At 31.9% G+C, this 21,134-nt stretch overlaps 3 protein-coding genes across 5 annotated transcripts; 2 read left to right on the forward strand and 1 right to left on the reverse strand.

The window, feature by feature from the left end:
• Nucleotides 1–124: 124 nt before the first annotated feature.
• On the forward strand, nt 125–20,192 carry LOC123262564 (neprilysin-2-like). Of its 3 annotated transcripts, none has more exons than XM_044724794.1 (8): nt 125–390; nt 975–1,199; nt 1,258–1,478; nt 1,545–1,706; nt 2,619–3,372; nt 3,444–3,579; nt 19,657–19,717; nt 19,790–20,192. In XM_044724794.1, the coding sequence occupies exons 1-5, from the start codon at nt 297–299 to the stop codon at nt 3,069–3,071; spliced, it is 1,155 nt and encodes a 384-aa protein (XP_044580729.1). In that variant the 5' UTR covers nt 125–296; the 3' UTR covers nt 3,072–3,372; nt 3,444–3,579; nt 19,657–19,717; nt 19,790–20,192. The 3 variants fall into 3 exon arrangements, with proteins under 3 accessions (XP_044580729.1, XP_044580728.1, XP_044580727.1); XM_044724793.1 differs by lacking the exons at nt 19,657–19,717; nt 19,790–20,192 and adding exons at nt 3,710–3,831; nt 15,047–15,060 and having other exon boundaries at nt 3,444–3,651; XM_044724792.1 differs by lacking the exons at nt 19,657–19,717; nt 19,790–20,192 and adding an exon at nt 3,710–4,107 and having other exon boundaries at nt 3,444–3,651.
• Nucleotides 6,029–8,600, reverse strand: LOC123263935 (zinc finger MYM-type protein 1-like). The gene is made up of 4 exons (XM_044726980.1): nt 8,557–8,600; nt 7,700–7,913; nt 6,610–7,588; nt 6,029–6,372 (listed from the first exon to the last, which is right to left on the reverse strand). The coding sequence occupies exons 1-4, from the start codon at nt 8,598–8,600 to the stop codon at nt 6,029–6,031; spliced, it is 1,581 nt and encodes a 526-aa protein (XP_044582915.1).
• LOC123263936 lies at nt 8,922–20,122 on the forward strand. Its single transcript, XM_044726981.1, has 9 exons — nt 8,922–11,213; nt 11,948–11,978; nt 12,040–12,195; nt 17,013–17,237; nt 17,296–17,516; nt 17,583–17,744; nt 18,714–19,452; nt 19,524–19,717; nt 19,790–20,122. The coding sequence occupies exons 1-9, from the start codon at nt 9,288–9,290 to the stop codon at nt 20,120–20,122; spliced, it is 3,987 nt and encodes a 1,328-aa protein (XP_044582916.1). The 5' UTR covers nt 8,922–9,287.
• Nucleotides 20,193–21,134: the final 942 nt, after the last annotated feature.

The raw sequence follows: 21,134 nt of genomic DNA on the forward strand, positions 1-21,134 counted from the left end.
AGTCTACGACGATCAATCGAACACGCAGTCTAGTTCCCGAATAAAATTTAACTGTATAACTTAGTAAATAATAATATTTATCCAATAAAATTAATTGCGTAGTGGGAATTCCCGATTGGAAGTAAGTAATATCATTGACCTTGACAATCCAAGCCGCAACAACCCAAGATGAGGCACATAAGTTGTGATTCTCTTAACTGGTTTTCCTGGAGAAGGAGACGGAATAGATATAAGCTTGCTTCAGAATAGCCTGGACCACTTGGTCACCGTCTAATGTACCGAAAAAAACTTCAAAAATGTTTCACGGGCTAGTTTTCACGAGTTTTGTGATTTTCTGCTGGACTGATGTGCTCGCTGGTCCTATCACTACAAGCGAAACTTTTAATGTCGGTGAGTAAAATTTTACGACTCATGATGCGAAGCATCAGAGAGTGTTTTACGATCGAAAAATTTTTTTCGCCTCATTTCGGTAACTATTTTTATTATTCTACCCTTGTTAGTTCACAAAATGAAAATATTTTGCATTTTATTGACAAGATTATTTAATGGAGATTAATTCCATACTTTTCAAAAATTTATTTAACGCAATAGAAACCGAAAAAAACATCAAAATAGTTTCAAAAATTTTCCCGTACAAGTATGAAACTTGTAAACACTGTAGCTTGCCAAAAAATTCAATAATTGAGTCAAATTTTTTTTAATTTAATTCTTTGAAAGAATGACAGATCCCCTATTGCGAATGACTATGTTACTCAGTGTCGTTTAATTGCAATTAATTAAATAAAAAAACCAAAAGACTGTATATCTACGTATATTATGTCCATTTATCCCACTAGGGGCGCCTAATAAGCATTATTAATTATTATTCTATTACTTAATTATGTAATGAGGATAATGAGTCGTGCACTTTCAAATTTTCAAATTTTTTTAACCTGATCATGCTTAGAATTATATTATGATGACCAATATTTCAGCTTCGATCATAAAAAACAACCTGGACACCACCGCGAATCCGTGTGACAACTCCTACCGTTTTGTGTGTGGTTCCTCGAACATAACCTCTTTGCGACAAAAAATTGCTTTGGATGATAGCTCAGCTACCAAGTTTCTAGAAGATCTGATCAAGAAAGGAACCGGTTTGAAGGACTTCAGACCCTTTCAGCTCATCGATGACGTCTACAAGACCTGCATGAGGGATGGTAAGTTAATCAACGTATGTTAGTTCTGCAGAACTAACCTTTTGGCTCTGTTTTATAGAAGCCGTTGGGGAACAAGTTGTCGAAAGCTTGCCCCACATATTTGAGCAGCTAGGCGATTGGCCGCTGCTTGAAGGTTCCCGGTGGCAGACGAAGGATTACATGTGGATAGACTTCATTCTTCACAGCAAGGTGATAGGAATGTCTGTCAACCCGTTTCTGACTATCGAACCGCTTGTCGATCCTCAAAGCGGCCCTGTGGCGACCAAATTTTCAGTAACCGTAAGTTATTTAAAATTTCTCCCGGATTTGCAGCTTTATTTTCAACTAACATGTTCTTTTCTGTAGAGTGATCCACCAGAGTTCAACAGATCCATTACCAACGCATCGGATCCACTACTAGTTGCCTACTCAACCTACCTTGAGGAAGCCTGCAAGTTGGTAGGCTGCAAAAAAACGTATTCCAACGAAATCAAAGACATTGTCGACTTAGAATGGAAGCTTTCAGAAGTGAGTAGACTAAATCCCGATGATGCCTTACCCATATAGCAATCTTTTTCAAGGCTTGAACAATTCTGGTCTCAATTTCGATAGTTGTTAGTGTCTTTTTCTACCTATGGGTCTTGCTCCAGATACTTGTAGCAAATTCAGTTGACAAGTCTTGAACAAGCCTTGTACAAGAACTTTCGGCCCGATTATAGCTCAAGAATTGTGTAAGAAAATTGAGAAAATCTGAAGATTCTTATCGATAAACTGACTATATCAATTCTTGAGAAAGACTGACACCAGAAGCATGCTGAATATACTTGTGCAAGACTTGCTCAAGATCTGCTCAAGATCAAATGTTTTCGATTGACCGTTCGCATCATTCCAACCCTCCTATATTTACTATAAGATCAGTGGATCTTATTCAGCTTAACCTTTTAGAGTATAGACCTACTGTTTTGTCGATCAAGACAAAATTATTTTAAAATGAGCACCACTGAATCAATAGACCTTCAAGTAGTCGAGGGGAAAAAGTGCTATAAAATATATAATGTATCATACATCTTGAGCAAATCTTGAGCAAGTCACGCTTCAACATTTACTGTTAGTTTTTGGTTCACAAATGCTTTAGAAATGAACAAATTACTGAGAATTACGGATCTTGAGCAAATCTTGAGCAAGTCATGGGTAAGTGTCTGTTGTGAGTTTCTGATTCAAAAAATCCATCAGAAAGTTTTTCAATGCACCTTGCATTAGACTAGTTTCATATTCTTGCACAAGATCTCTTGAGCTAGTTATATATAAATCTTGAATCAGTTCTTTCTACATGAACTTGAACAAGACCTATTAGTAGAAAAAGACACTAGCAACTAGGGGTTTTGCTCAAGACACTGGCACCTAATCTTTAAAATCTTTAAATTTGTCTTTCTTCTTCAGATCCGTTTGCGAGCTGGCAAAAGATACACTTTGAAAGAACTGACGTACAAGGAACTGACAGAAAAGTACCCTTCAGTATTCTGGTTCAAGCTCCGCTATTTGTTGGACCCTATCAGCAACGAGCAGCTTAACATATCCAACATGACGTTCTTCGTCTCTTCGATTCTGTCTGATGTAATTGAGCTACTAGATAAAACTGAACCTCGCGTGCTGTACAATTACGCCAATTGGAAAGTCCTTCAACACGCGATTCCCTATATGACCAAAGACTACCAAGATCTGAAGCGTGAGTACTGCAAAACTCAGAAGTGTGAGGATATTCCGCGTGAATTCTTCTGTTATAATGCCGTCTTCAGCTATCTGAGACCTGCAGTAAATTTGTTGTATGCCAAGCGCTACTTCACCGAGGAAACTGATTCTCTTGTTAGTGACATGGTAGCCAATATCAAGTGACAAACCAAGGACCTGATCAGCAAATCCAGTTGGATCGACCAGGACACCAAGAAGGACCACATCGATGCGATAGACAACATACCGGTGATAATTGGCTATGCAGAAAAGAACAGCACGGATGATGAGTTTGTCAAGTATTACGAAGAATTGGAGATCGACACCTCAAATTTCTTCCAGACGCTCATGAATCTGGAAGCGTTTGATAGTCCGCGAAGATTCTACAGCACCAACAGCTTAGGTCCGAGAAATTTTATCAATCCGTTGCTTGCTTATCGTCCAGTGAACTCAGGCGGCAAACTTTGTAAGTTTAATGATTGATGCTTTTTCAATCATTTGTTGAATTCAGATGATTAAAATCGATTTGTCTTTCAGATATAACCATGGGTATGCTTCGAGAACCGTTTTTCAGCGTCGACTACCCAATGAGTGTTAACTACGGTATCACGGAAGGGCAATCGCCAAGGAATTGGTGAGAGGTATCATTTATCCCCAAGAGTCGAGTAGCCAAGTTATGAAGGACAAAGTTGCGTGCTTTAAGAAACAGGTCGCGAACATCACTTCCCAGGACGCGAAAGAACAGGTAAGATTGAAACGAAGTTAGAATTGAATTTCTTCATCATTGTTGTGATTTCTTTCAGCAATCGTTCCGGACCGGTCTGCTGATTGGCGATCACCTAGCCATGAAGATTTCTCACCAAGCCTACCAATCATGGTTGACCTCAGTTTCTGGTGGCAGCGAGCCCATGATCTCGGAATTGCCGTACTCTAATCGTCAGATATTCTGGATGAGCTCACTGCAGTACTCGTGTGTTCGATCCGAGAACAATACCGAACTTATTGAGGATAAGTACACTCCTATTGAGTTCCGCACGATGAAAGTTCTTACCAACGTTCCTGAGTTTTACGATGATTTCAACTGTCAAAGCAAACCATTCCTCGAGACACATGGACCGTCGTATACTTTTCTTTAAATTTAGGTTATTTGTCTAAGATACTCTTCAATTATTGTATGATTACGAAAATATATAATTATGAAGGTAATTTATCCAGTTGTTTCATTTTTCCGATCCAAAAGTGACCCTCGCGGTTTTGAGAATGCCGTAAAAATACCGCAATTTTTCGGCATTTATGCTCATGCCGTATATTTACCGTTATAATTCGGTAATAATGCGGTTAAACTATAGTTGTTTTGGCCAGTTTTTATACTGTAGTTATCCAGTATATATACTGCACTTATGCTGTACAGTTACCAAAAATATACTATACAATTACCGCATTAATGCCCAAATTTTACCCAAAAAATTCCAAATAATTACCGTAATAATACAGTAATTTTGCCGAATATTTTCTGACATAATGGACAATTGTTAAAGATTTAGTTTTATTTTAGTTCACTTCTATGTTAGAAATGAATAAAATGAAAAATTTTAAATTTTGCTTTTTATTCTCCATCGCTACTTTGCAAAAATAAATACTGTTTTTGAATAAAAAATATGTAGAATATTATTTTTTAATTAGGTATTTAGCAGTAATTAATATAAAATAATACATATGTTAAGTAAATATATTCTAATTTTAATTTCAATTTTTAATTTCTCACTTAGAAAATTGCAAATTTTCTAAAATCGAAAAGTTATATTATTTCACATATATAATTATATTATTTAATTTTAAATATGCTTATCGTAAGATGGACGGTGTGGCTTAATGTTTATAGAATAAGCAAAAAAACAATATGGTATAGACTGGGTAGCTCAAATGGTAGAGTAGCCGACATGTCCTCAGGAGGTTCTGGGTTCGAATCCCAGTCCGAGCGTTATTTAATTTTACACAATTTTTTAAATATGGTTTTAATACAATCATTTTACCGCCTTATTACCGTAAATATGCCGCATTTTCAGCGTAAATATTCTAAATTTTTAGCGTAAATGTATGGCATTTTTACGGTAAATGTTCCGTAATTTTTCGATAAAAAAACTGACCAAAACAACCGAAAAAATGCTGAAAAAATACCGCATTAATACTATATAATTGCGACATTTTTTCAGCATTTACAAAACCGCTAGGGGAGGAAATAGAATCCTCTTAATTCACATAGGTTAGATAACTTATAATGGTGTTCTTATAATTCATTAATATTAAAGAGGTTCGAGTGAATTTAATGTAAAAAATAATTTCCAACTTTGAACTTTGAAATTAAGTATACGTATAAATAAATACGTCATTTATCTAATCCCAAAATTTTAAAAAGATTCACAGTTTAGTTATTTAGATATTAAATTTCAAAAATCACATTTTTTATCTCCTTATACACGAGCTCTTATGGCGGACAAACATTAGTCGAGACTTTAATTATTATTTTTAATATTAACCGCCAGGGCCGGATTTAAATTTGTGCCGCCCTGGGGCACTGAAGAAAATGCCGCCCTATGACTTAAATTTTATTTTAATAATTTTGATATCTTATTTTTTAAGAATTAGAATAACTAATTGATTGCAGGAAATTTATTATGTATAATATATTATTTATTATACATTATGTTTTATTTATATTTATTCTTTATTCACTCATATATTATATATTATTTATTATATACTATAGTAATATAAAAAAATATTTGTATTTTTCTTAGAATTATAAATTTTGCACTGAGAACGACGTATATTAGTATTGCATTATTTTTTTCACAGGCAAACTCGCCTAACTTTTTGAATTGCAAACTAGTCGATTAAATCTTCACAATCTAAACGTTGAAGCACATCTGATTCTATGCATAGAATAGCTAAGCTATTGAGTCTATTTGCACCCATTGTAGCACGTAAGTAATTTTTAACTCGTTTTAAACAAGAAAACGATCGTTCCGCGCTACAGTTTGTTACGGCTAAAGTTATAAATATTCGATAAGCAATTTCTACGTTTGGAAACGCAGTGTAAAGGTCGTTTGAATGCAGAAGTTTCAGAAGATCAGAAGGTGAATTTTTTTCCATCTTTTTTTCGGTGCAATGAGCATGGAGTGCACAAATTCGTCTTCTAGTGAGGACTCAAGATCTGAACAATATATTTCTCTTAAACGTTTAGCTCGTTTACGAATTTCCCTATTATCTAAATCACCAAATTCAATGATAACCGAGAATTTTTCTTGAATCTTTTCATATGCTGTACATCTTTTACGCAATTCAGATCCCAGATTGTCAAGAATGACGTTAAAAGTATTAACTCTAAACTGGTCTCGACCTGACAGCTGCACATCTCCATCTCGTGTTTCATCAGCATGTAATTTTCTCTTTCTTTGTCTGGAAACTGTTTTTTTATAATCTTGAATTTCTGAAATTTTTAAAGCATTTTTTTCATAGATTTCAAATTCATTTCGCGTATCAGAAACGACTTTGATCAAAGTATGATAATCATCGATTACATCAGCGATGCTACAATAAATTTTTTGCAATCTTTGGCTTACAGCATTAAATCTTGAGAGTAAGAAATGCCAAAGTATCTGCATAAATGCTGTTTCAAGTCGCTCCAACTGAATTCGAATACCTTTAACTTCTTGCCGTGTAATTGCATTTTCTTCGATATCTTCTTCAAGAATAATCAAAGTTTCAATTATTTCAACAAAATGTTGATTAAGTACTTGAACCGCTTCATAACGAGCTGACCATCTGGTTGCAGATAAAGATTTTAACGCAATTCTTTTTTCAGTATGAGACTGTAAGACTTCCCAGTGATGCGTCGATGCAGTAAAGAAGTTGTATAAAGTTTGTACTGTATTAAAGAATGACGCAGCTTCTGGGGCGCATTCTACTGCGTGAACTCCAACTAAATTCATAGAATGAGCAGCACAAGGAGCATGTTCTGCAAGATGATTAATTTCATGAATTCTTGCCTGTAAGCCCGAATAAATCCCTGATACATTATTCGCGTTATCATATGACTGACTTCGACAATCTGCGAGATCAAAATAAAAAAACTCAAGAACAGATAATACGGCAACTAGCAAATCTTCCGCTTTATGTCCAGAGTTCTCAATAAACATGAGAAAACGTTCAACAGGGGTTCCATCTTTTTTCACATATCTGATAACAAAAGAAAGTTGGTCTACGTGAGATATGTCAGATGTGGAATCTACTATAATTGCGTAATATTTCGCTGATTTTACTTCTTGAACAATGATAGCGGATACCTTTTGTGCTAAAAGCTGGATAAATTCTTCATAGACAGTTTTGGATAAGTAACTTGTACTGCCAGATCCTTTATTTCCAAATTTTCTAATATATTCTTCGAGAAATGGGTCAAAAGAAGAAAGAAATTCTATCAGCATCAAAAAGTTGCCATTGTTTGGTGAGCCAAATTTCTCATTACTACCTCGGAATGGAAGTCCTCGAGAAGCTAGGGTTTTAGTGGCAGCCACTACTCTTCTTAAAACATTTCTCCAATACGAGATTTCTGTCTCTGTTTGAATAACTAAGTCATGGTCTATTCTATTCTTAATATCCCTGTTGAAAATCTCCAATAAGATCTAATCAAAAGCGTCAAAAGCCACTTAGAAACCAATAAAATTTATGAGTTTCTAAGTGGCTTTTGTCGCTTTTGATGGGATCCTATTGGAAATTTGAAACAGGGATCTGACCTTTGCTTGTGTTAACATGCATTTTTTATGATTTTTAGAGTTTTCATGCTCATTAACACGAACGCCTGCATGTTTCCAATCATTAAATCCGGTTTCACCATTAAATGAACAGTCAACATCAAAAAGAAGACATGCTGCACAGAATACCGATCCTTTACTAACTGAGTAAACAAGCCATGGACGTGGAACTTTTTCGCCGTTAATAACCGCCCAACTTTAACGAATAAAAAACTATATACAAGAAACTTGGATTATTGTAAAATATAAAAAAAATTTAATGATAATACATTACCGATATAATTTTCGAAATATTTAAAGTTTAATTTAATGTTTTTGACTCGTTTATCGTCAGCTATTTATTCGAATAAAGATTTGGCAACGTCGCGTCAACAGCTGAGAAAAAAGAAAAGGATAGAAATATAGTTACAGAAAGAGAAATATTCAACTGACACACTCATCCACGTCTCTGTAATGGGTATAATCAAACGCGCTGTTGCCAAATTTGTTTATTTAATCCGGCAAGTAATAAATACGAAAGTAATTTTATTAGATTATTTTAGTAAATAAGTAAAAATCATCAATTATTAAATTGTTTAAATTATTTTAAATTAGAATAAAGAATTTTGACGAATATTAGGAAGACTGAAAGTAAAAAAAAATTGAAACATTATTTTGATTCATAATTTACGCTCGAACCTCCTTAATGGAAGTAAACCCCTTTCGATTTGGCTGAAAGTTTTTTTTATCTTTCCCTGCTCTATAGAAACATTTTTCAGAATTTCTTCAAATTTTTTTATCCAACTAAAAGAAAGTTATGAATTTAAAAAAAAAAATGACGTTTTTTTATAATGTCAAACTTTGATGCTGTCTTCTTTCGGGCTCTTTTGGCCTTTAAAGTCATTAAAAGGAATTTTGGTTCCTATTGTTATCTTGAGGTAATAAAATAAAAGTAATATGATAAAAAAAAAAAAAAAAAAAAAAACATAAAGAATGCCAATAATTGACAAATTTGATTTATTTTTTTTTTTAAATCTAAAAATTAAATAACGATTGAGATAAATTTAAATAATTTTTTTTTTTCAAATATATTCAACAACGAAAATTTTGGAAAAAGTTACGTTTCAATAAATTATTTTAAAAGAAAAGTTAAAGCTATAAAAAAATAGCAATTTTTGCCCGAAAATTTTCTACTTTACTATTAATTTATGGAACATTAAGATCAACATTGACGTCGGACACAATAATTGACCTAGTGTTTTCAAATGTAGATTTGTGTATTGATGTGTTGTCTACACCAAGGGTGTCAGATCACAACATTATTGTTATAAACTCAGATTTAAATATTGAACAAAGTAAAAATCTAAGCGTGACAATAAAGAGAAACTACAACAAATTTGATCCAAACATATTTTGTGATATTTTTGTTGATAGATATAAGATAGATATTAATGACGATTTAGATGCAGTAATTAATAAATTTGATAGTAGTATAACATATGCTCTCGATGTAGTGGTACCAAAGACAGAAAAAATTTTTAAACCTAAATGTTACGGTAAAAAATGGATTACAAAAGAGTTAATTGAAAAAATGAAGGAAAGAGATCGATTATTCTTCGTATCTAAAAAATTCGGAATAGAAGATGATATCAATAATTATAAAAGACTAAGAAATGATATTGTAGATGAATTAAGAAGATGCAAAAGAGAACATAATGATAATAATATAGATGCAAATAAAAATAACGGAAAAATTCTTTGGAGAGAACTAAAAGAACTGATAGGAAGTAAAAAAACTCAATCTAATATTGAGAGTATTGAATGTGATAATAAGATTATATATGATAATTTAGTGATCTCCAATGAATTTAACCATTATTTCATTGATAGTATTGAGAAAATTGTTTATGAGATAGGATTTGATCAATTAAAGGATGTAGTTAGTGATAATAGTAATAATCAGAAGTGGGATAGTTTTGATAGAGTGTATGTAAATGATTTAGATAAGATTATACAGAGTTTGGATAATAAAAAAGGATTTAATAATGATGTTAATTCTGTAAATTTAAAACATTTATGGAATTTTGATAAGAATAGCATATTAGAGATTATGAATAAATCATTAGAATCTGGTGTTGTACCTGATTGTTTGAAAGTTTCAAGAATCGTACCGATTCAAAAAATAAAAGATAGCATAAAATTAACTGACTTTAGACCAATAAATACACTGCCAGTATTAGAACAAGTATTAGAGAGTATAGTAAAATCACAGTTAGAAAAATTTATTGTTGAAAATAAAATATTGAACGAGGAACAATCTGGTTTCAGAAAGGAGCACTCATGTGAAACAGCCATGCAGTGCTCTTTGATAGACTGGAGAAATTATATCGATAAAGGGTTATATGTAGGAGTTGTATTTATTGACTTTGCGAGAGCATTTGAAACGATAAATAGAGATAAATTGTTGATTATATTAAAAGAACTGGGAATCGGTGGCAATGTGTTAAATTGGTTTAAGTCATATTTAAATAATAGGAAACAGGTGGTACAATTTAATAATTGCGTATCTGATCAAAAAATTGTTAAACACGGAGTACCTCAAGGCTCTAAGTTAGGTCCACTGTTGTTTATAATATATATAAATGATGTAATTAGTTTAATAAAAGACCAGGGTATTGAGTGCAAACTTTTTGCAGATGATATGAAATTGTATTATTCTAGTAAAGATGAAAAAGAAATTGAATGCAAATTGAATACGGGATTGTTAAAACTTTCAGTATGGCTGAAAGAACATCAACTCAAAATAAATGTAAAAAAGACTGTATTTATGATGCTACATGATGTAAGAAAAAAGTATAAAATGGGAAGTTGTAAAATTAAGATCAGTAACGAAAGTATTGTTGAAGTGAGCGAAACAAAATATTTAGGTGTAATAATAGATAATAACTTAACATTTCAAAATCATTTAATTGAAACAGGAAAAAAAATAGCTAAAAAACTAAATATAATTTATCGATTAAATAAGTCAGTAAGTCCATGGACAAAGAATACCATTTATAAGGCAGTAATCGGTCCCCACTTTGACTACTGTGCTAGCTTAATGATGAATTACAATCAACGACAATTAAATGTATTGCAAAAAATCCAAAATAGAGCTATGCGTATTGTGTTAGGTGTAAATAGATATACAAGGACAAGCGAAATGTTAGCAGCATTAGGATGGATGAGTGTAAGTCAGTTAATGGTATACAGATGCTGTATATTAATACATAAAATTAAAATAGGGCTGGCACCTTCTTATTTGGTGAATAAAATCTCTTTTGTTGGTGAATATCATGATTATAACACTAGACAAAGAAATGAAGTACAAATTAAATTTACAAGAACGCACACCGCAGAAAAGTCCTTAATTTATCGCGGGTTTGTATGGTACAATCGCCTCCCTAAAACAACAAAAAATGAAAAAAGACTGAAAATATTTAAAATAGATTTAAGAAATTTTGTAAAGGAAAATTATTAAGAAATGTTAATTATCCAATGTATAATTATTTTATTTTTTTTTTTTTTCTGTTTATATGTATATAAAACTAGCAAATTGCTAATAATAAAGTATATTATTATATAATTATTATATTAACATTAAGCAGATTCTGAAAAAATCTAATAACGTCTGTTTTCATGAATTTTTCAAAAATTTACTTTTCTGCTACTTATTTTCTTAAAAAATAAAATGGCAATTTTAAATCAATGTTTGTTTCAATTTTACTTAAATCTTATACTTTATACCAAAATTACTGTGACTTGTTATTTTTGTAAAAGATCTAAAAATAAGATCAAGAAACAACTTCCATTTCAGCTGCCTTGCTTCTATTATATTTTTTAAATATTAAAAAAAACTATTGAAATGTTGTTCATTAGAAAATTTGTTAGAATTCATAAGCCGGACGCTGTCAGCCCTCGTAGAGATAATTTATGACCTCAGAAACTAGTCCCATTTCTAGTCTCTATCTCACCGCCTTTAAATCGCCTGACTATTAGTGACTCAGAGAATGTTTTTTTAAACATGCGACAAATACTTTGCTATCTTCTGTCGTAAAGTTTTGAGGCAGGTTGCTACCTGGAAAGCCATCACATTTCCAGGCACCGAAAATTGCCAGTCTATACGACGATCAATCGAACAAGCAGTCTCGTTCCCGGAAAAAATTTAACTGTACAACTTAGTAAATAATAATATTTATCCAATAAAATGAGTTACGTAATCGGAATTCTTGGTTAAAAGGGAGTAAGATCATTGTGATTCTCCCAATTGGTTTTTTCGGACTAGGGGACGGAATAGATATAAGCTTGCTTCAGAATAGCTTGGACCACTCGGTCACCGTCTAATGTACCGAAAAAAACTTCAAAAATGTTTCGCGGGCTAGTTTTCACGAGTTTTGTGATTTTCAGCTGGACTGATGTGCTCACTGGTTCTATCACTACAAGCAACACTTTCAATATCAGTAAGTAACATTTTACGACTCATTATGCGAAGCATCAGAGAGTGTTTTACAATCGAAAAATTTTTTTCGCCTCATTTCGGCAACTATTTTTATTATTATACCCTTGTAAGTTCACAAAATGAAAATATTTTGCATAATATTGTCAAGATTATTTAATGTAGATTAATTCTCGACTTTTCAAAAATTTATTTAGTCCAATAAAAACGGAAAAATACATCAAAATAGTTTAAAAAGTTTTTTCGTCCGTCAACTATAAAACTTGCCCGAGTCGAAATTTCGATTGGATATTGAACCTCCTGATCCGAAATTGATCGTACTTTGAGCTCCATGGTCCGACTAGTTCGTATATTGAACTTCCTGATCCGAAATTGATCTTACTTTGAGCTCCATGGTCCGACTAGTTCCGATTTTGAACGTCTTGGACGTACTGTTTACCGAGAAATCGGATTTTGAACTCCTCGGTCCGACCGTTCATCGAGAGATCCGACTTTAAACCTTCAAGTCCGATAAAAGTAATAAATAAAATTTTATTAATTATAAATAATTATTGAACAAATTAAACTAATCACAAAAATAATTTTTGTCCATATTAACCTGTAACTTTCATGGATTTATTCTATTTATTTATACATTTATTATGTTTTTATAATTCCTCAAGCGCAATATAATTTATGTTAAATTACATTTTTCGAGAAATAGTTCAATTTATTATTTTTTTTTTTTTTCAAAATCCTATGAATATATAAAGATAATATTATAATATGTGTTGAAATTAAGAGATTTTAAACACATACATCAAAAATATATTTACATTATAAAATACATCAGTTTTAAAAAATGTAAAAAACCTACACTGATAGAAGGATTTATTTGTATTAAAAAATATTTGTTAATAGTTAACAAATCATTTATTAGAGACCATTTTTTAATATTAAACAAATATTTCTTAGTATTTAAAATCATTCGTTTGTATTTAATAAATCTGATATTCATTTATTAAATATTAATAAATCTTTTTAAATACTAAAAAATATTTGTTTAGGACTAAAAAGTGTTCTCTAATAAATGATTTGTTAAATATTAACAAATATTTTTAACTATAAACAAATCCTTCTATCAGTGTACTAGAAAATACTATTAAAAATAATTATTTATTCCTTGTAAACAATTTTTTCACAATATATATTCTTCAAATAAAGATGTAATTATAATAAATTCATACATATTTTTAATTAAAAAAAAATAAGTCTTAAATATATTTCTGATGTAATATTTAATACATAAAATGTAATTAGATTTTTGGCAAAAATCGTGATAAAACTTCATGGATACTTCTATTATTCTCGTTCCGTGTTATTTATCGGTACTGCTTCATAGATTTGTGTCTGAATTTTTACACGCTTTTTATAAGCTTCATTTGTATGTTTGTTTGTAACCGACTCCTGTGAACTTGATTTTGACCCACTTCAAACGGTCAGATTTCATTTAAACTTCGTAGACTTATCGAGGACCGATGACAATACATTAATTTGATGAGATTATTCCATTATCCTAATTAAGATCGTCAAGATTGAATGATTTTTTCACGCATCCTTCGCGTGAGAGCAAGAGAGATAGGGCAAGCGCGTGGTCTTGCGTATGCGTACCATTTTGATTCTAGCACTCGGCTCGGCACAATAGTCAAGGCAATAGTCATAATTATAGTTACTAATAGTAATCACGGAATTAATAGTAGTTTAAAATAAATAAACCAAACTAAAAAGTAGAAACTAAATAATAGTTTAAAAAAAACTAAAAAAAACGCTTTTTATAGAAAACCAAACTAAAAAATAGAAAATAAATTTTAATAAATTTGAATTAAGAATAATGTAAAAAATTTTAATAAATATAAATTAATAATAGTGTAAATAAGAAAAAAATGTATTTTATTTTAAAAAAAGCGTGGGGTGCTTTTTAAGCTATTGTCGAAATAATAATCCTTCTACTTATATCTGTCAATAAAATATTTATAACTATTGACACCATGCACCCTACGCTTTTTTTTACAATAAAGTACATATTTTTCTTATTTACACTATTTGTTAATTTACATTTATCCAAATTCATTTTCTCTTTTTTAGTTTGGTTTTCTATAAAAAGCATGTTTTTTAGTTTATATTAAACTTATTACTTATTAAATTAAATTTAATTACTTATTATATAGAAGCAAGGTGCTGCTAATGATTCTACCGCGACACCTTCAATGTTTTCAGTTTTATCGCACTTACATAAGAATGATCTTCTATCATTTAAAAAATTATCACCATTAGCAACAAATACGTTATTTGCAACTACTCCACGAATAATAGTAAAGTGATGATTAATTTTACAATTACGAATGTTTTGTAAATAAATACAGCATGATCATTGCATAAAACAATAAATCAGTCCAAATTGGAGATGGTTATTTTTTAGATATTGCACCACTAAAGATTGTGTTTGCAAGTTATCTTTATACATTTCAGAGACATATAGCTTATTCTTTTTCATAAGCCTCAAGTATAGTCTTATAGTAATACTATCAATTAATAACTCACTTCATTGAATTTCAAGCATAATTATTAATGGAATATCAACATTTTCAAGACACTTGTAATTGGCAACACTGTAACAATTATCAGAAGTTTGATTCAAAATTTTTGTGTGTACTTTTTTGTCCTGACAAAAATTACGTACATTTTCATTTGCTGATAGTTGAATAAATTTTGTCATTATTATGAATTGGCTTTGAGATCTTGCTAGCTGCCTATCAATATGTCAGGTACCATGCAACAGTGTTAATATTTGATTATTCAGATCTTCGAATTCATAGCACGTATGAACCCACAAAAGTCCTAAATTTTTCACTGTCAGGTAAATGGATTAATGAGTGTATATTTAATTTATTATTTAACCAAAACAATTGCATATCGTTAAAATTGATTTGGTCTTAAAACAATTAAAATGTAATAAGTTACAGTTGAATTTTTAATACTCTAATTTTAAACATTAAAATCTAAAATAAGACATTAAAAATATATACAGAACAATGTACAAAGTCTAAGGTAATATAAGATAAGAACTTAGTTCTTGCATTTTTTTAACTAATAAACATTTGTAAAAAATAGTTAATTTTCATCTAAACACAATATCAAGTAACATAAATTATATAAATGGTAAACCGTCACCTTACAGATTTAGTTTATGAGAATGATGAGATGAGCATCACCTCATCGGTCGTACGGCGTAGGGGTTAGTTATCGGTCTGGCAATCGCGCGGCTTGGGTTCGAATCTCGTTAGAACGAAATGCGATTTTCACTTTATTTCTATAATTAGCAATAGTTAGGTCTAGATTAAGAGTCAAATGGTCTAACATTGCGTTACCTCTACATCAAAATCAAACTAAAAAAATGGCATTGAAAAATTCTTTTTTTTATAAATTTTTAATCAAATGGCATGAGCCAGACTTAAAAATTAACTATGGCCCAGTCCTGGTATTATTATTATTATTATTATCATTATAAAATACGATCGAGGCGTTCAAAATCGGACCGAATTTTTATTTCTGTCTGATCGTACTTTGGACTCCAGAGTGGTAAAAACGGAAATTTGTACCACTGTGGAGTTCAAAATACGATCAAATTTAACATGGAAATTTATCGTACTTTGAACTCCATGATCCGAAGTTGATCGTACCTTAGGAGGTTCAAAATACGATCAAAATTTCGACTCGGGTGTAAGCACTATAACTTGCCAATAATTCCATTAATTGGGTTAAACTTTTTTTTATTTAATTCTTTAAAGGAATTGCAGGTCCCCTATTGAGGATGGTTTGCTAACTCAGTGTCGTTTAATTGCAATTAATAAAATAAAAAAACCAAAAAACTGTATGTTTATTTATATTATGTACATTTATTCCATCAGAGACGCTGAAGTATTATTGTCCTATTACAACTGTTTTTTTTCCGCATTTTTATTTCATTACTTCATAATTTAAGAAGATCCAAGTACCCTCCTAGTGTAAAGAATGTCTATAAAAAAATAATACGTAGAAATACTGTTTTTATGCATCTTAAAAATCAATTTTTAAATTGATTAATAACATTTTTGAGGAAATTTTCGAAAAATTTACTCATTAAATGATTATTAACATTTAATTGACTAATAAAAAATATAGCACTCTGAATTACCGGTATACACTTGACAACACCGCAAGAGTTCTCTAACCTTAAAATTTATTTATGTTTACTGTCTAACTAAAATGACAAAGATCTTCTAGCATTTAAAAAACCGTGGTTACTTATGCTATGGGTAACTGCGCAAGCGGTGTTGCCTAGTCAAATACAAGACTTTAAAGAACGCAAGTTCCGAGTGATTTTTCATAAAAAATATAAAATATCTCCGTAATATGTTCGGAAAGCTACTTTTTTTATTGTTTTAATTGAATGAAAGCTTATTATTTTTTCAATCAAATTCAATGAAAATAAAATTTTTTTAAAATCGTTAATTGCTAAATTCTTAACCAAATACATGGCTGGTGGAATCTCCATTGACATGTAAAAATTACAATTTTCCTAATTATTTAATTAAATATCCCGGAAACCTACAGTTTTTAAAATTTTTTTTTATTAATTATTAGGCTACGGAGATTGAATTTACAAATTTTCAGGGAGTTTTAAAAATTTGACTATTTCGCGAAGATCTCCTTAATCAGCATGATGAGTTGTGCACTCTCATATTTTCAAACTTTTTCAACCTGATCATCCTTACAACTATATTATAATGACCGATTTTTCAGCTTTGATGATAAAAAACAACCTGAACACTGCGGTGAATCCTTGTGACAATTCCTACCGCTTTGTGTGCGGTTCCTCGAGAAGATTCGCTCCAAAACTAGATATTATTTTATATACTGATTTGGTTACCGTTCGTTTAACGGATTTGATCGAGGAAGGAACTGTTTTCAAGGGCATTAGACCCTTCCAGCTGATCGATGACGTCTACAAGACCTGCAAGAGTAATGGTAAGTTAATCAACAAATGTTAATTCTGCAGAACTGACCTCTTGGTACTATTTTATAGCAGCCATTGGGGAACAAGCTGTCAAGAGCTTGTTCCACGTCCTTGAGCAACTGGGCGGTTGGCCGTTACTGCAAGGTTCCCAGTGGAAGACGAAGAATTACAATTTGACAGACGTCACTCTTCGCAGCAAGTTGCTAGGAATTTCCGTCAACCCGTTTCTGACTATCGAACCGGTTGTCGTGTCTGAAAGCGCCCGAGGGACGACTATATTTTCCGTATCCGTAAGTTTTTTAAAATTTTTACCAGACTTGCAGCTTTATTTTCAACTAACATGATCTTTTCTGCAGATAGATCCACCAGAATTCAATAGATCCATTACCAACGGATGGGATCCACTGCTAGTTGCCTACTCAACCTACCTTAAGAAAGTCTGCAAGTTGATAGGCTGCCAAAAAATGTATTCCGACGAATTCAAAGACATTGTCGACTTAGAGTGGAAGCTTTCAGAAGTGAGTAGACTAGATTCCGATGATGCCTCAATTGGCTCATACTAATCTTTAAGGAGGTCCTTTCGCCATCAATGTTAAATAAAAAATATTAGATTATACATAAAATTAATTTTTATCTAATAGTTAAAGTCCTTATTTATCTACTAGTGAAGTTTAATTTATTCTTCAGCGAGGAAATTTTTGAAAAAAAAAGTATTTTTTCCGAGTCTTACGAGAAAGTCAGACCTTAACAACTTTCTCAAATTATGGTATTGACCACCGATTAGATGGGGTGAAAAAAAAATCAAAATAAGGTTTTCGAAATATTCAGGTTTGATTTTTTGCAATAAAATATATAAATTGCCGAGGAATTTATAGAGAAATTAAAATTATAAAATCACAGAAAATCTGTAAGTAACCTACATTTAAATGGCGTCAGAACATTTGGCAACGTTGCGTAGCGCTTGAACTTCAGACCATTCAATAAATTCAAACTAAACTTTAACGCACTTATGTTTTTCATACAGACTTATTAGTTAATTTATTGTTAACAAATTTTCATGTTTCATAATTGAAAAATAAAACTATAATTTAAAAATACTAGCATTCTTGTCATGAGACATTAGAATGTTATGGTTTTATACAAAACATTTTTAATTAATTTATTTATTTACACTGCCGGCAAAAACTTAAACGTGATGGTTAAGGTTATATTGTGTAAATGAAAATGTAAACCACCGAAATATAGCGTTGCCAAATCACGGACAGGTTACTAACAGCTGATTTACAAGAGTCAAATTAATTTTTGTATTTAACTATTTTTTTTTTAATTTTCAAAATTTCAACGATTAATGCCTCATATACTATTTATTTTTTAATTTTAGGAATTTTTATGGGTTTTTTATTTTAATTTATTGAATATTGACTACCACAATCATTGTGACTCAATTGGAGCGAAAGGACTTCCTTAAACTTGTCTTTCTTCTTCAGATCTATCACCGACGTAACTTTATGAAGAACCTGACATACAAGGAATTGACAGAAAATTACCCTTCAGTATTATGGTCAAAGCTCTTCTATTCGCTGTACCCTATCAGCAACGAGCAGCTTAACATATCCAACATGACGTTCTTCGTCTCCACGATGTTGTCTGATGTAATTGAGCTACTAGATAAAACTGACCCTCGCGTGCTGTACAATTACGCCAATTGGAAAGTCTTTCAACACGCGATTCCTTATCTGACCAAAGATTACCAAGATCTGAAGCGTGAGTACTGCAAAACTCAGGAGTGTGAGGATATTCCGCTTGACAAATGTCTTAAAGTCGTCTTCAAATATCTGCAACCTGCGGTAAATTTGTTGTATGCCAAGCGCTACTTTACCGAGGAAGTTGATTCTCTTGTTAGTCACATGGTAGCCAATATCAAGCGACAAACCAAGGACCTGATCAGCAAATCCAGTTGGATGGACCAGGACACCAAGAAGGAGCACATCGATGCGATAGACAACATACCGGTGATAATTGGCTATGCAGAAAAGAACAGCACGGATGATGAGTTTGTCAAGTACTACGAAGAATTGGAGATCGACACCTCAAATTTCTTCCAGACGCTCATGAATCTGGAAGCGTTTGATAGTCCGCGAAGATTCTACAGCACCAACAGCTTAGGTCCGAGAAATTTTATCAATCCGTTGCTTACTACTGCAAGTTTTTTAGGCGGTAAACTTTGTAAGTTTAATAATTGCTGCTTTTTCAATTATTGGTTGAATTTGGATGATTGAAATCGATTTGTCTTTCAGATGTACCCATGAATATGCTTCGAGAACCGTTTTTCAGCGTCAACTACCCAATGAGTGTAAACTACGGTTTCAGTGGTAGGGCAATCGCCAAGGCATTGGCGAAAGGTATCCTTCATCGGCGAGAGCCGAGAAGCCAAGCTATGAAGGAGAAAGTTGCGTGCTTCAGCAAACAGGTCGCGAATTACACTACACAGGTAATATTGAATAGAAGTTAAGTTAGAATTGAATTTCTTCATCATTATCATCATTTTTGTGACTTCTTTCAGCTTCCGTTCGAGACCAATCTGCTTGTTGACGAATACCTAGCTTTTAAGATTTCTTACCAAGCCTACCAATCATGGTTGATCTCAGTTTCTGGTGGAAGTGAGCCCATGATCCCGGAATTGCCGTACTCTGATCGTCAGATATTCTGGATGAGCTCACTGCAGAACGGTTGTAAGCTACCCTGGAACAAAGAAAAAATGATTGAGGATAAGTACTTTCCCTTTGAGTTCCGCAAGATGATAGATCTCAGTAACATTCCTGAGTTTTACGATGATTTCAATTGTCAAAGCAAACCATTCCTTGAGACACATGGACCGTCGTGTACTCTTTTTTGAGTTTGGGTGATTCGTCTACGATACTCTACAATTACTGTATGGTTACGTAAATATATAATTCTGAAAATAATTTAATCTGTTGTTTCATTTTTCCGATTCAAAAGCGAAGAAATAGAATCCTCTTAAAGGGGTTACATGGGTTTCACGGTTTCAAAAAATCGATTTTTTTGGCTTATTAAATTCTACAACATCTCTAGAATATTGTCCTAAAGTTTCAAATCGATCCGAATAATAGTTTCGGAGATACAGTTTTAAAAAGTTGCTTGCTCAAGGCGCTGTTGTATTGTCACTCAAAACTTTAAACGCGTTTTTCTCAAAACTATGTTTTCAAAGACAGTTGTCAAGATTTCTCGAGAACTACTCAACCGATCTTGATGAAATTTTAGACAGGTCTTCGAGATATAATTTACAAGGTCTTGAACGAAGGATTTTTTTTTTCAATTACAACTATTTAAAAAAAAAAAATGCCGCGAAATTTTAGCCAAATTTTTAATTTTTTTGTAAAAACCTCTGCCAAAAATCCAATTTTCATTTTTTTTTTTTTCCTTCGTTCAAGACCTAGTTTGAAGTCTTAACTAAAGCACATATTTTTTTTTTTTTTCATTTCAAATAATCCTGCTAGGAGTTCTGCTGTCCACGCGGGCGCATCTTTTTTCCGAGGGCTCGCCGGAAATGACGTCACAATGGCAAAGTATTTAATATTTTTTTTTTTTTTCAAATTCAGTAATCCCTTAAACATGTATCTTTAAGAAAGTAAAAAGTTTGAATAAAATATTTCATTTTTTCTATTAAAAAAAAATTGTCCATTTTTCCCCGGAGGAAACCCATGTAACCCTATAAATCACTTAGCTTAGATATTTTTCAACTAAACTTACTGGATTTGGAGATACAATCTCAAATAACTTTCAAAATTGCGTATCTAGCTTATCGAAAGTACTAAGCATGATAAAGAAGCTGTCGACAATTGTCTTACATAAAGTTATGCAAATTCCCACTCTGCTACATTTCATTC

Source organism: Cotesia glomerata, linkage group LG4 (genome assembly GCF_020080835.1).
Source record: "Cotesia glomerata isolate CgM1 linkage group LG4, MPM_Cglom_v2.3, whole genome shotgun sequence".
NCBI classification, from domain to species: domain Eukaryota; kingdom Metazoa; phylum Arthropoda; class Insecta; order Hymenoptera; family Braconidae; genus Cotesia; species Cotesia glomerata.

Coding starts and splice junctions, on each gene's coding strand:
- LOC123263935 (XM_044726980.1), bottom strand. CDS start 8,600: ATGACTTTAAAGGCCAAAAGAGCCCGAAAGAAGACAGCATCAAA. Junction 7,589..7,699: donor GCATGTTAACACAAGCAAAG/GTCAGATCCCTG, acceptor GCTTTTGATTAG/ATCTTATTGGAGATTTTCAA. Junction 6,373..6,609: donor TACACGGCAAGAAGTTAAAG/GTATTCGAATTC, acceptor ATAAAAAAACAG/TTTCCAGACAAAGAAAGAGA.
- LOC123263936 (XM_044726981.1), top strand. CDS start 9,288: ATGAAGGAAAGAGATCGATTATTCTTCGTATCTAAAAAATTCGGAATA. Junction 11,979..12,039: donor GAATTCTTGGTTAAAAGGGA/GTAAGATCATTG, acceptor AATAGATATAAG/CTTGCTTCAGAATAGCTTGG. Junction 19,718..19,789: donor TCGCGAATTACACTACACAG/GTAATATTGAAT, acceptor GACTTCTTTCAG/CTTCCGTTCGAGACCAATCT.
- LOC123262564 (XM_044724794.1), top strand. CDS start 297: ATGTTTCACGGGCTAGTTTTCACGAGTTTTGTGATTTTCTGCTGGACT. Junction 391..974: donor AAGCGAAACTTTTAATGTCG/GTGAGTAAAATT, acceptor CCAATATTTCAG/CTTCGATCATAAAAAACAAC. Junction 1,200..1,257: donor CAAGACCTGCATGAGGGATG/GTAAGTTAATCA, acceptor TCTGTTTTATAG/AAGCCGTTGGGGAACAAGTT.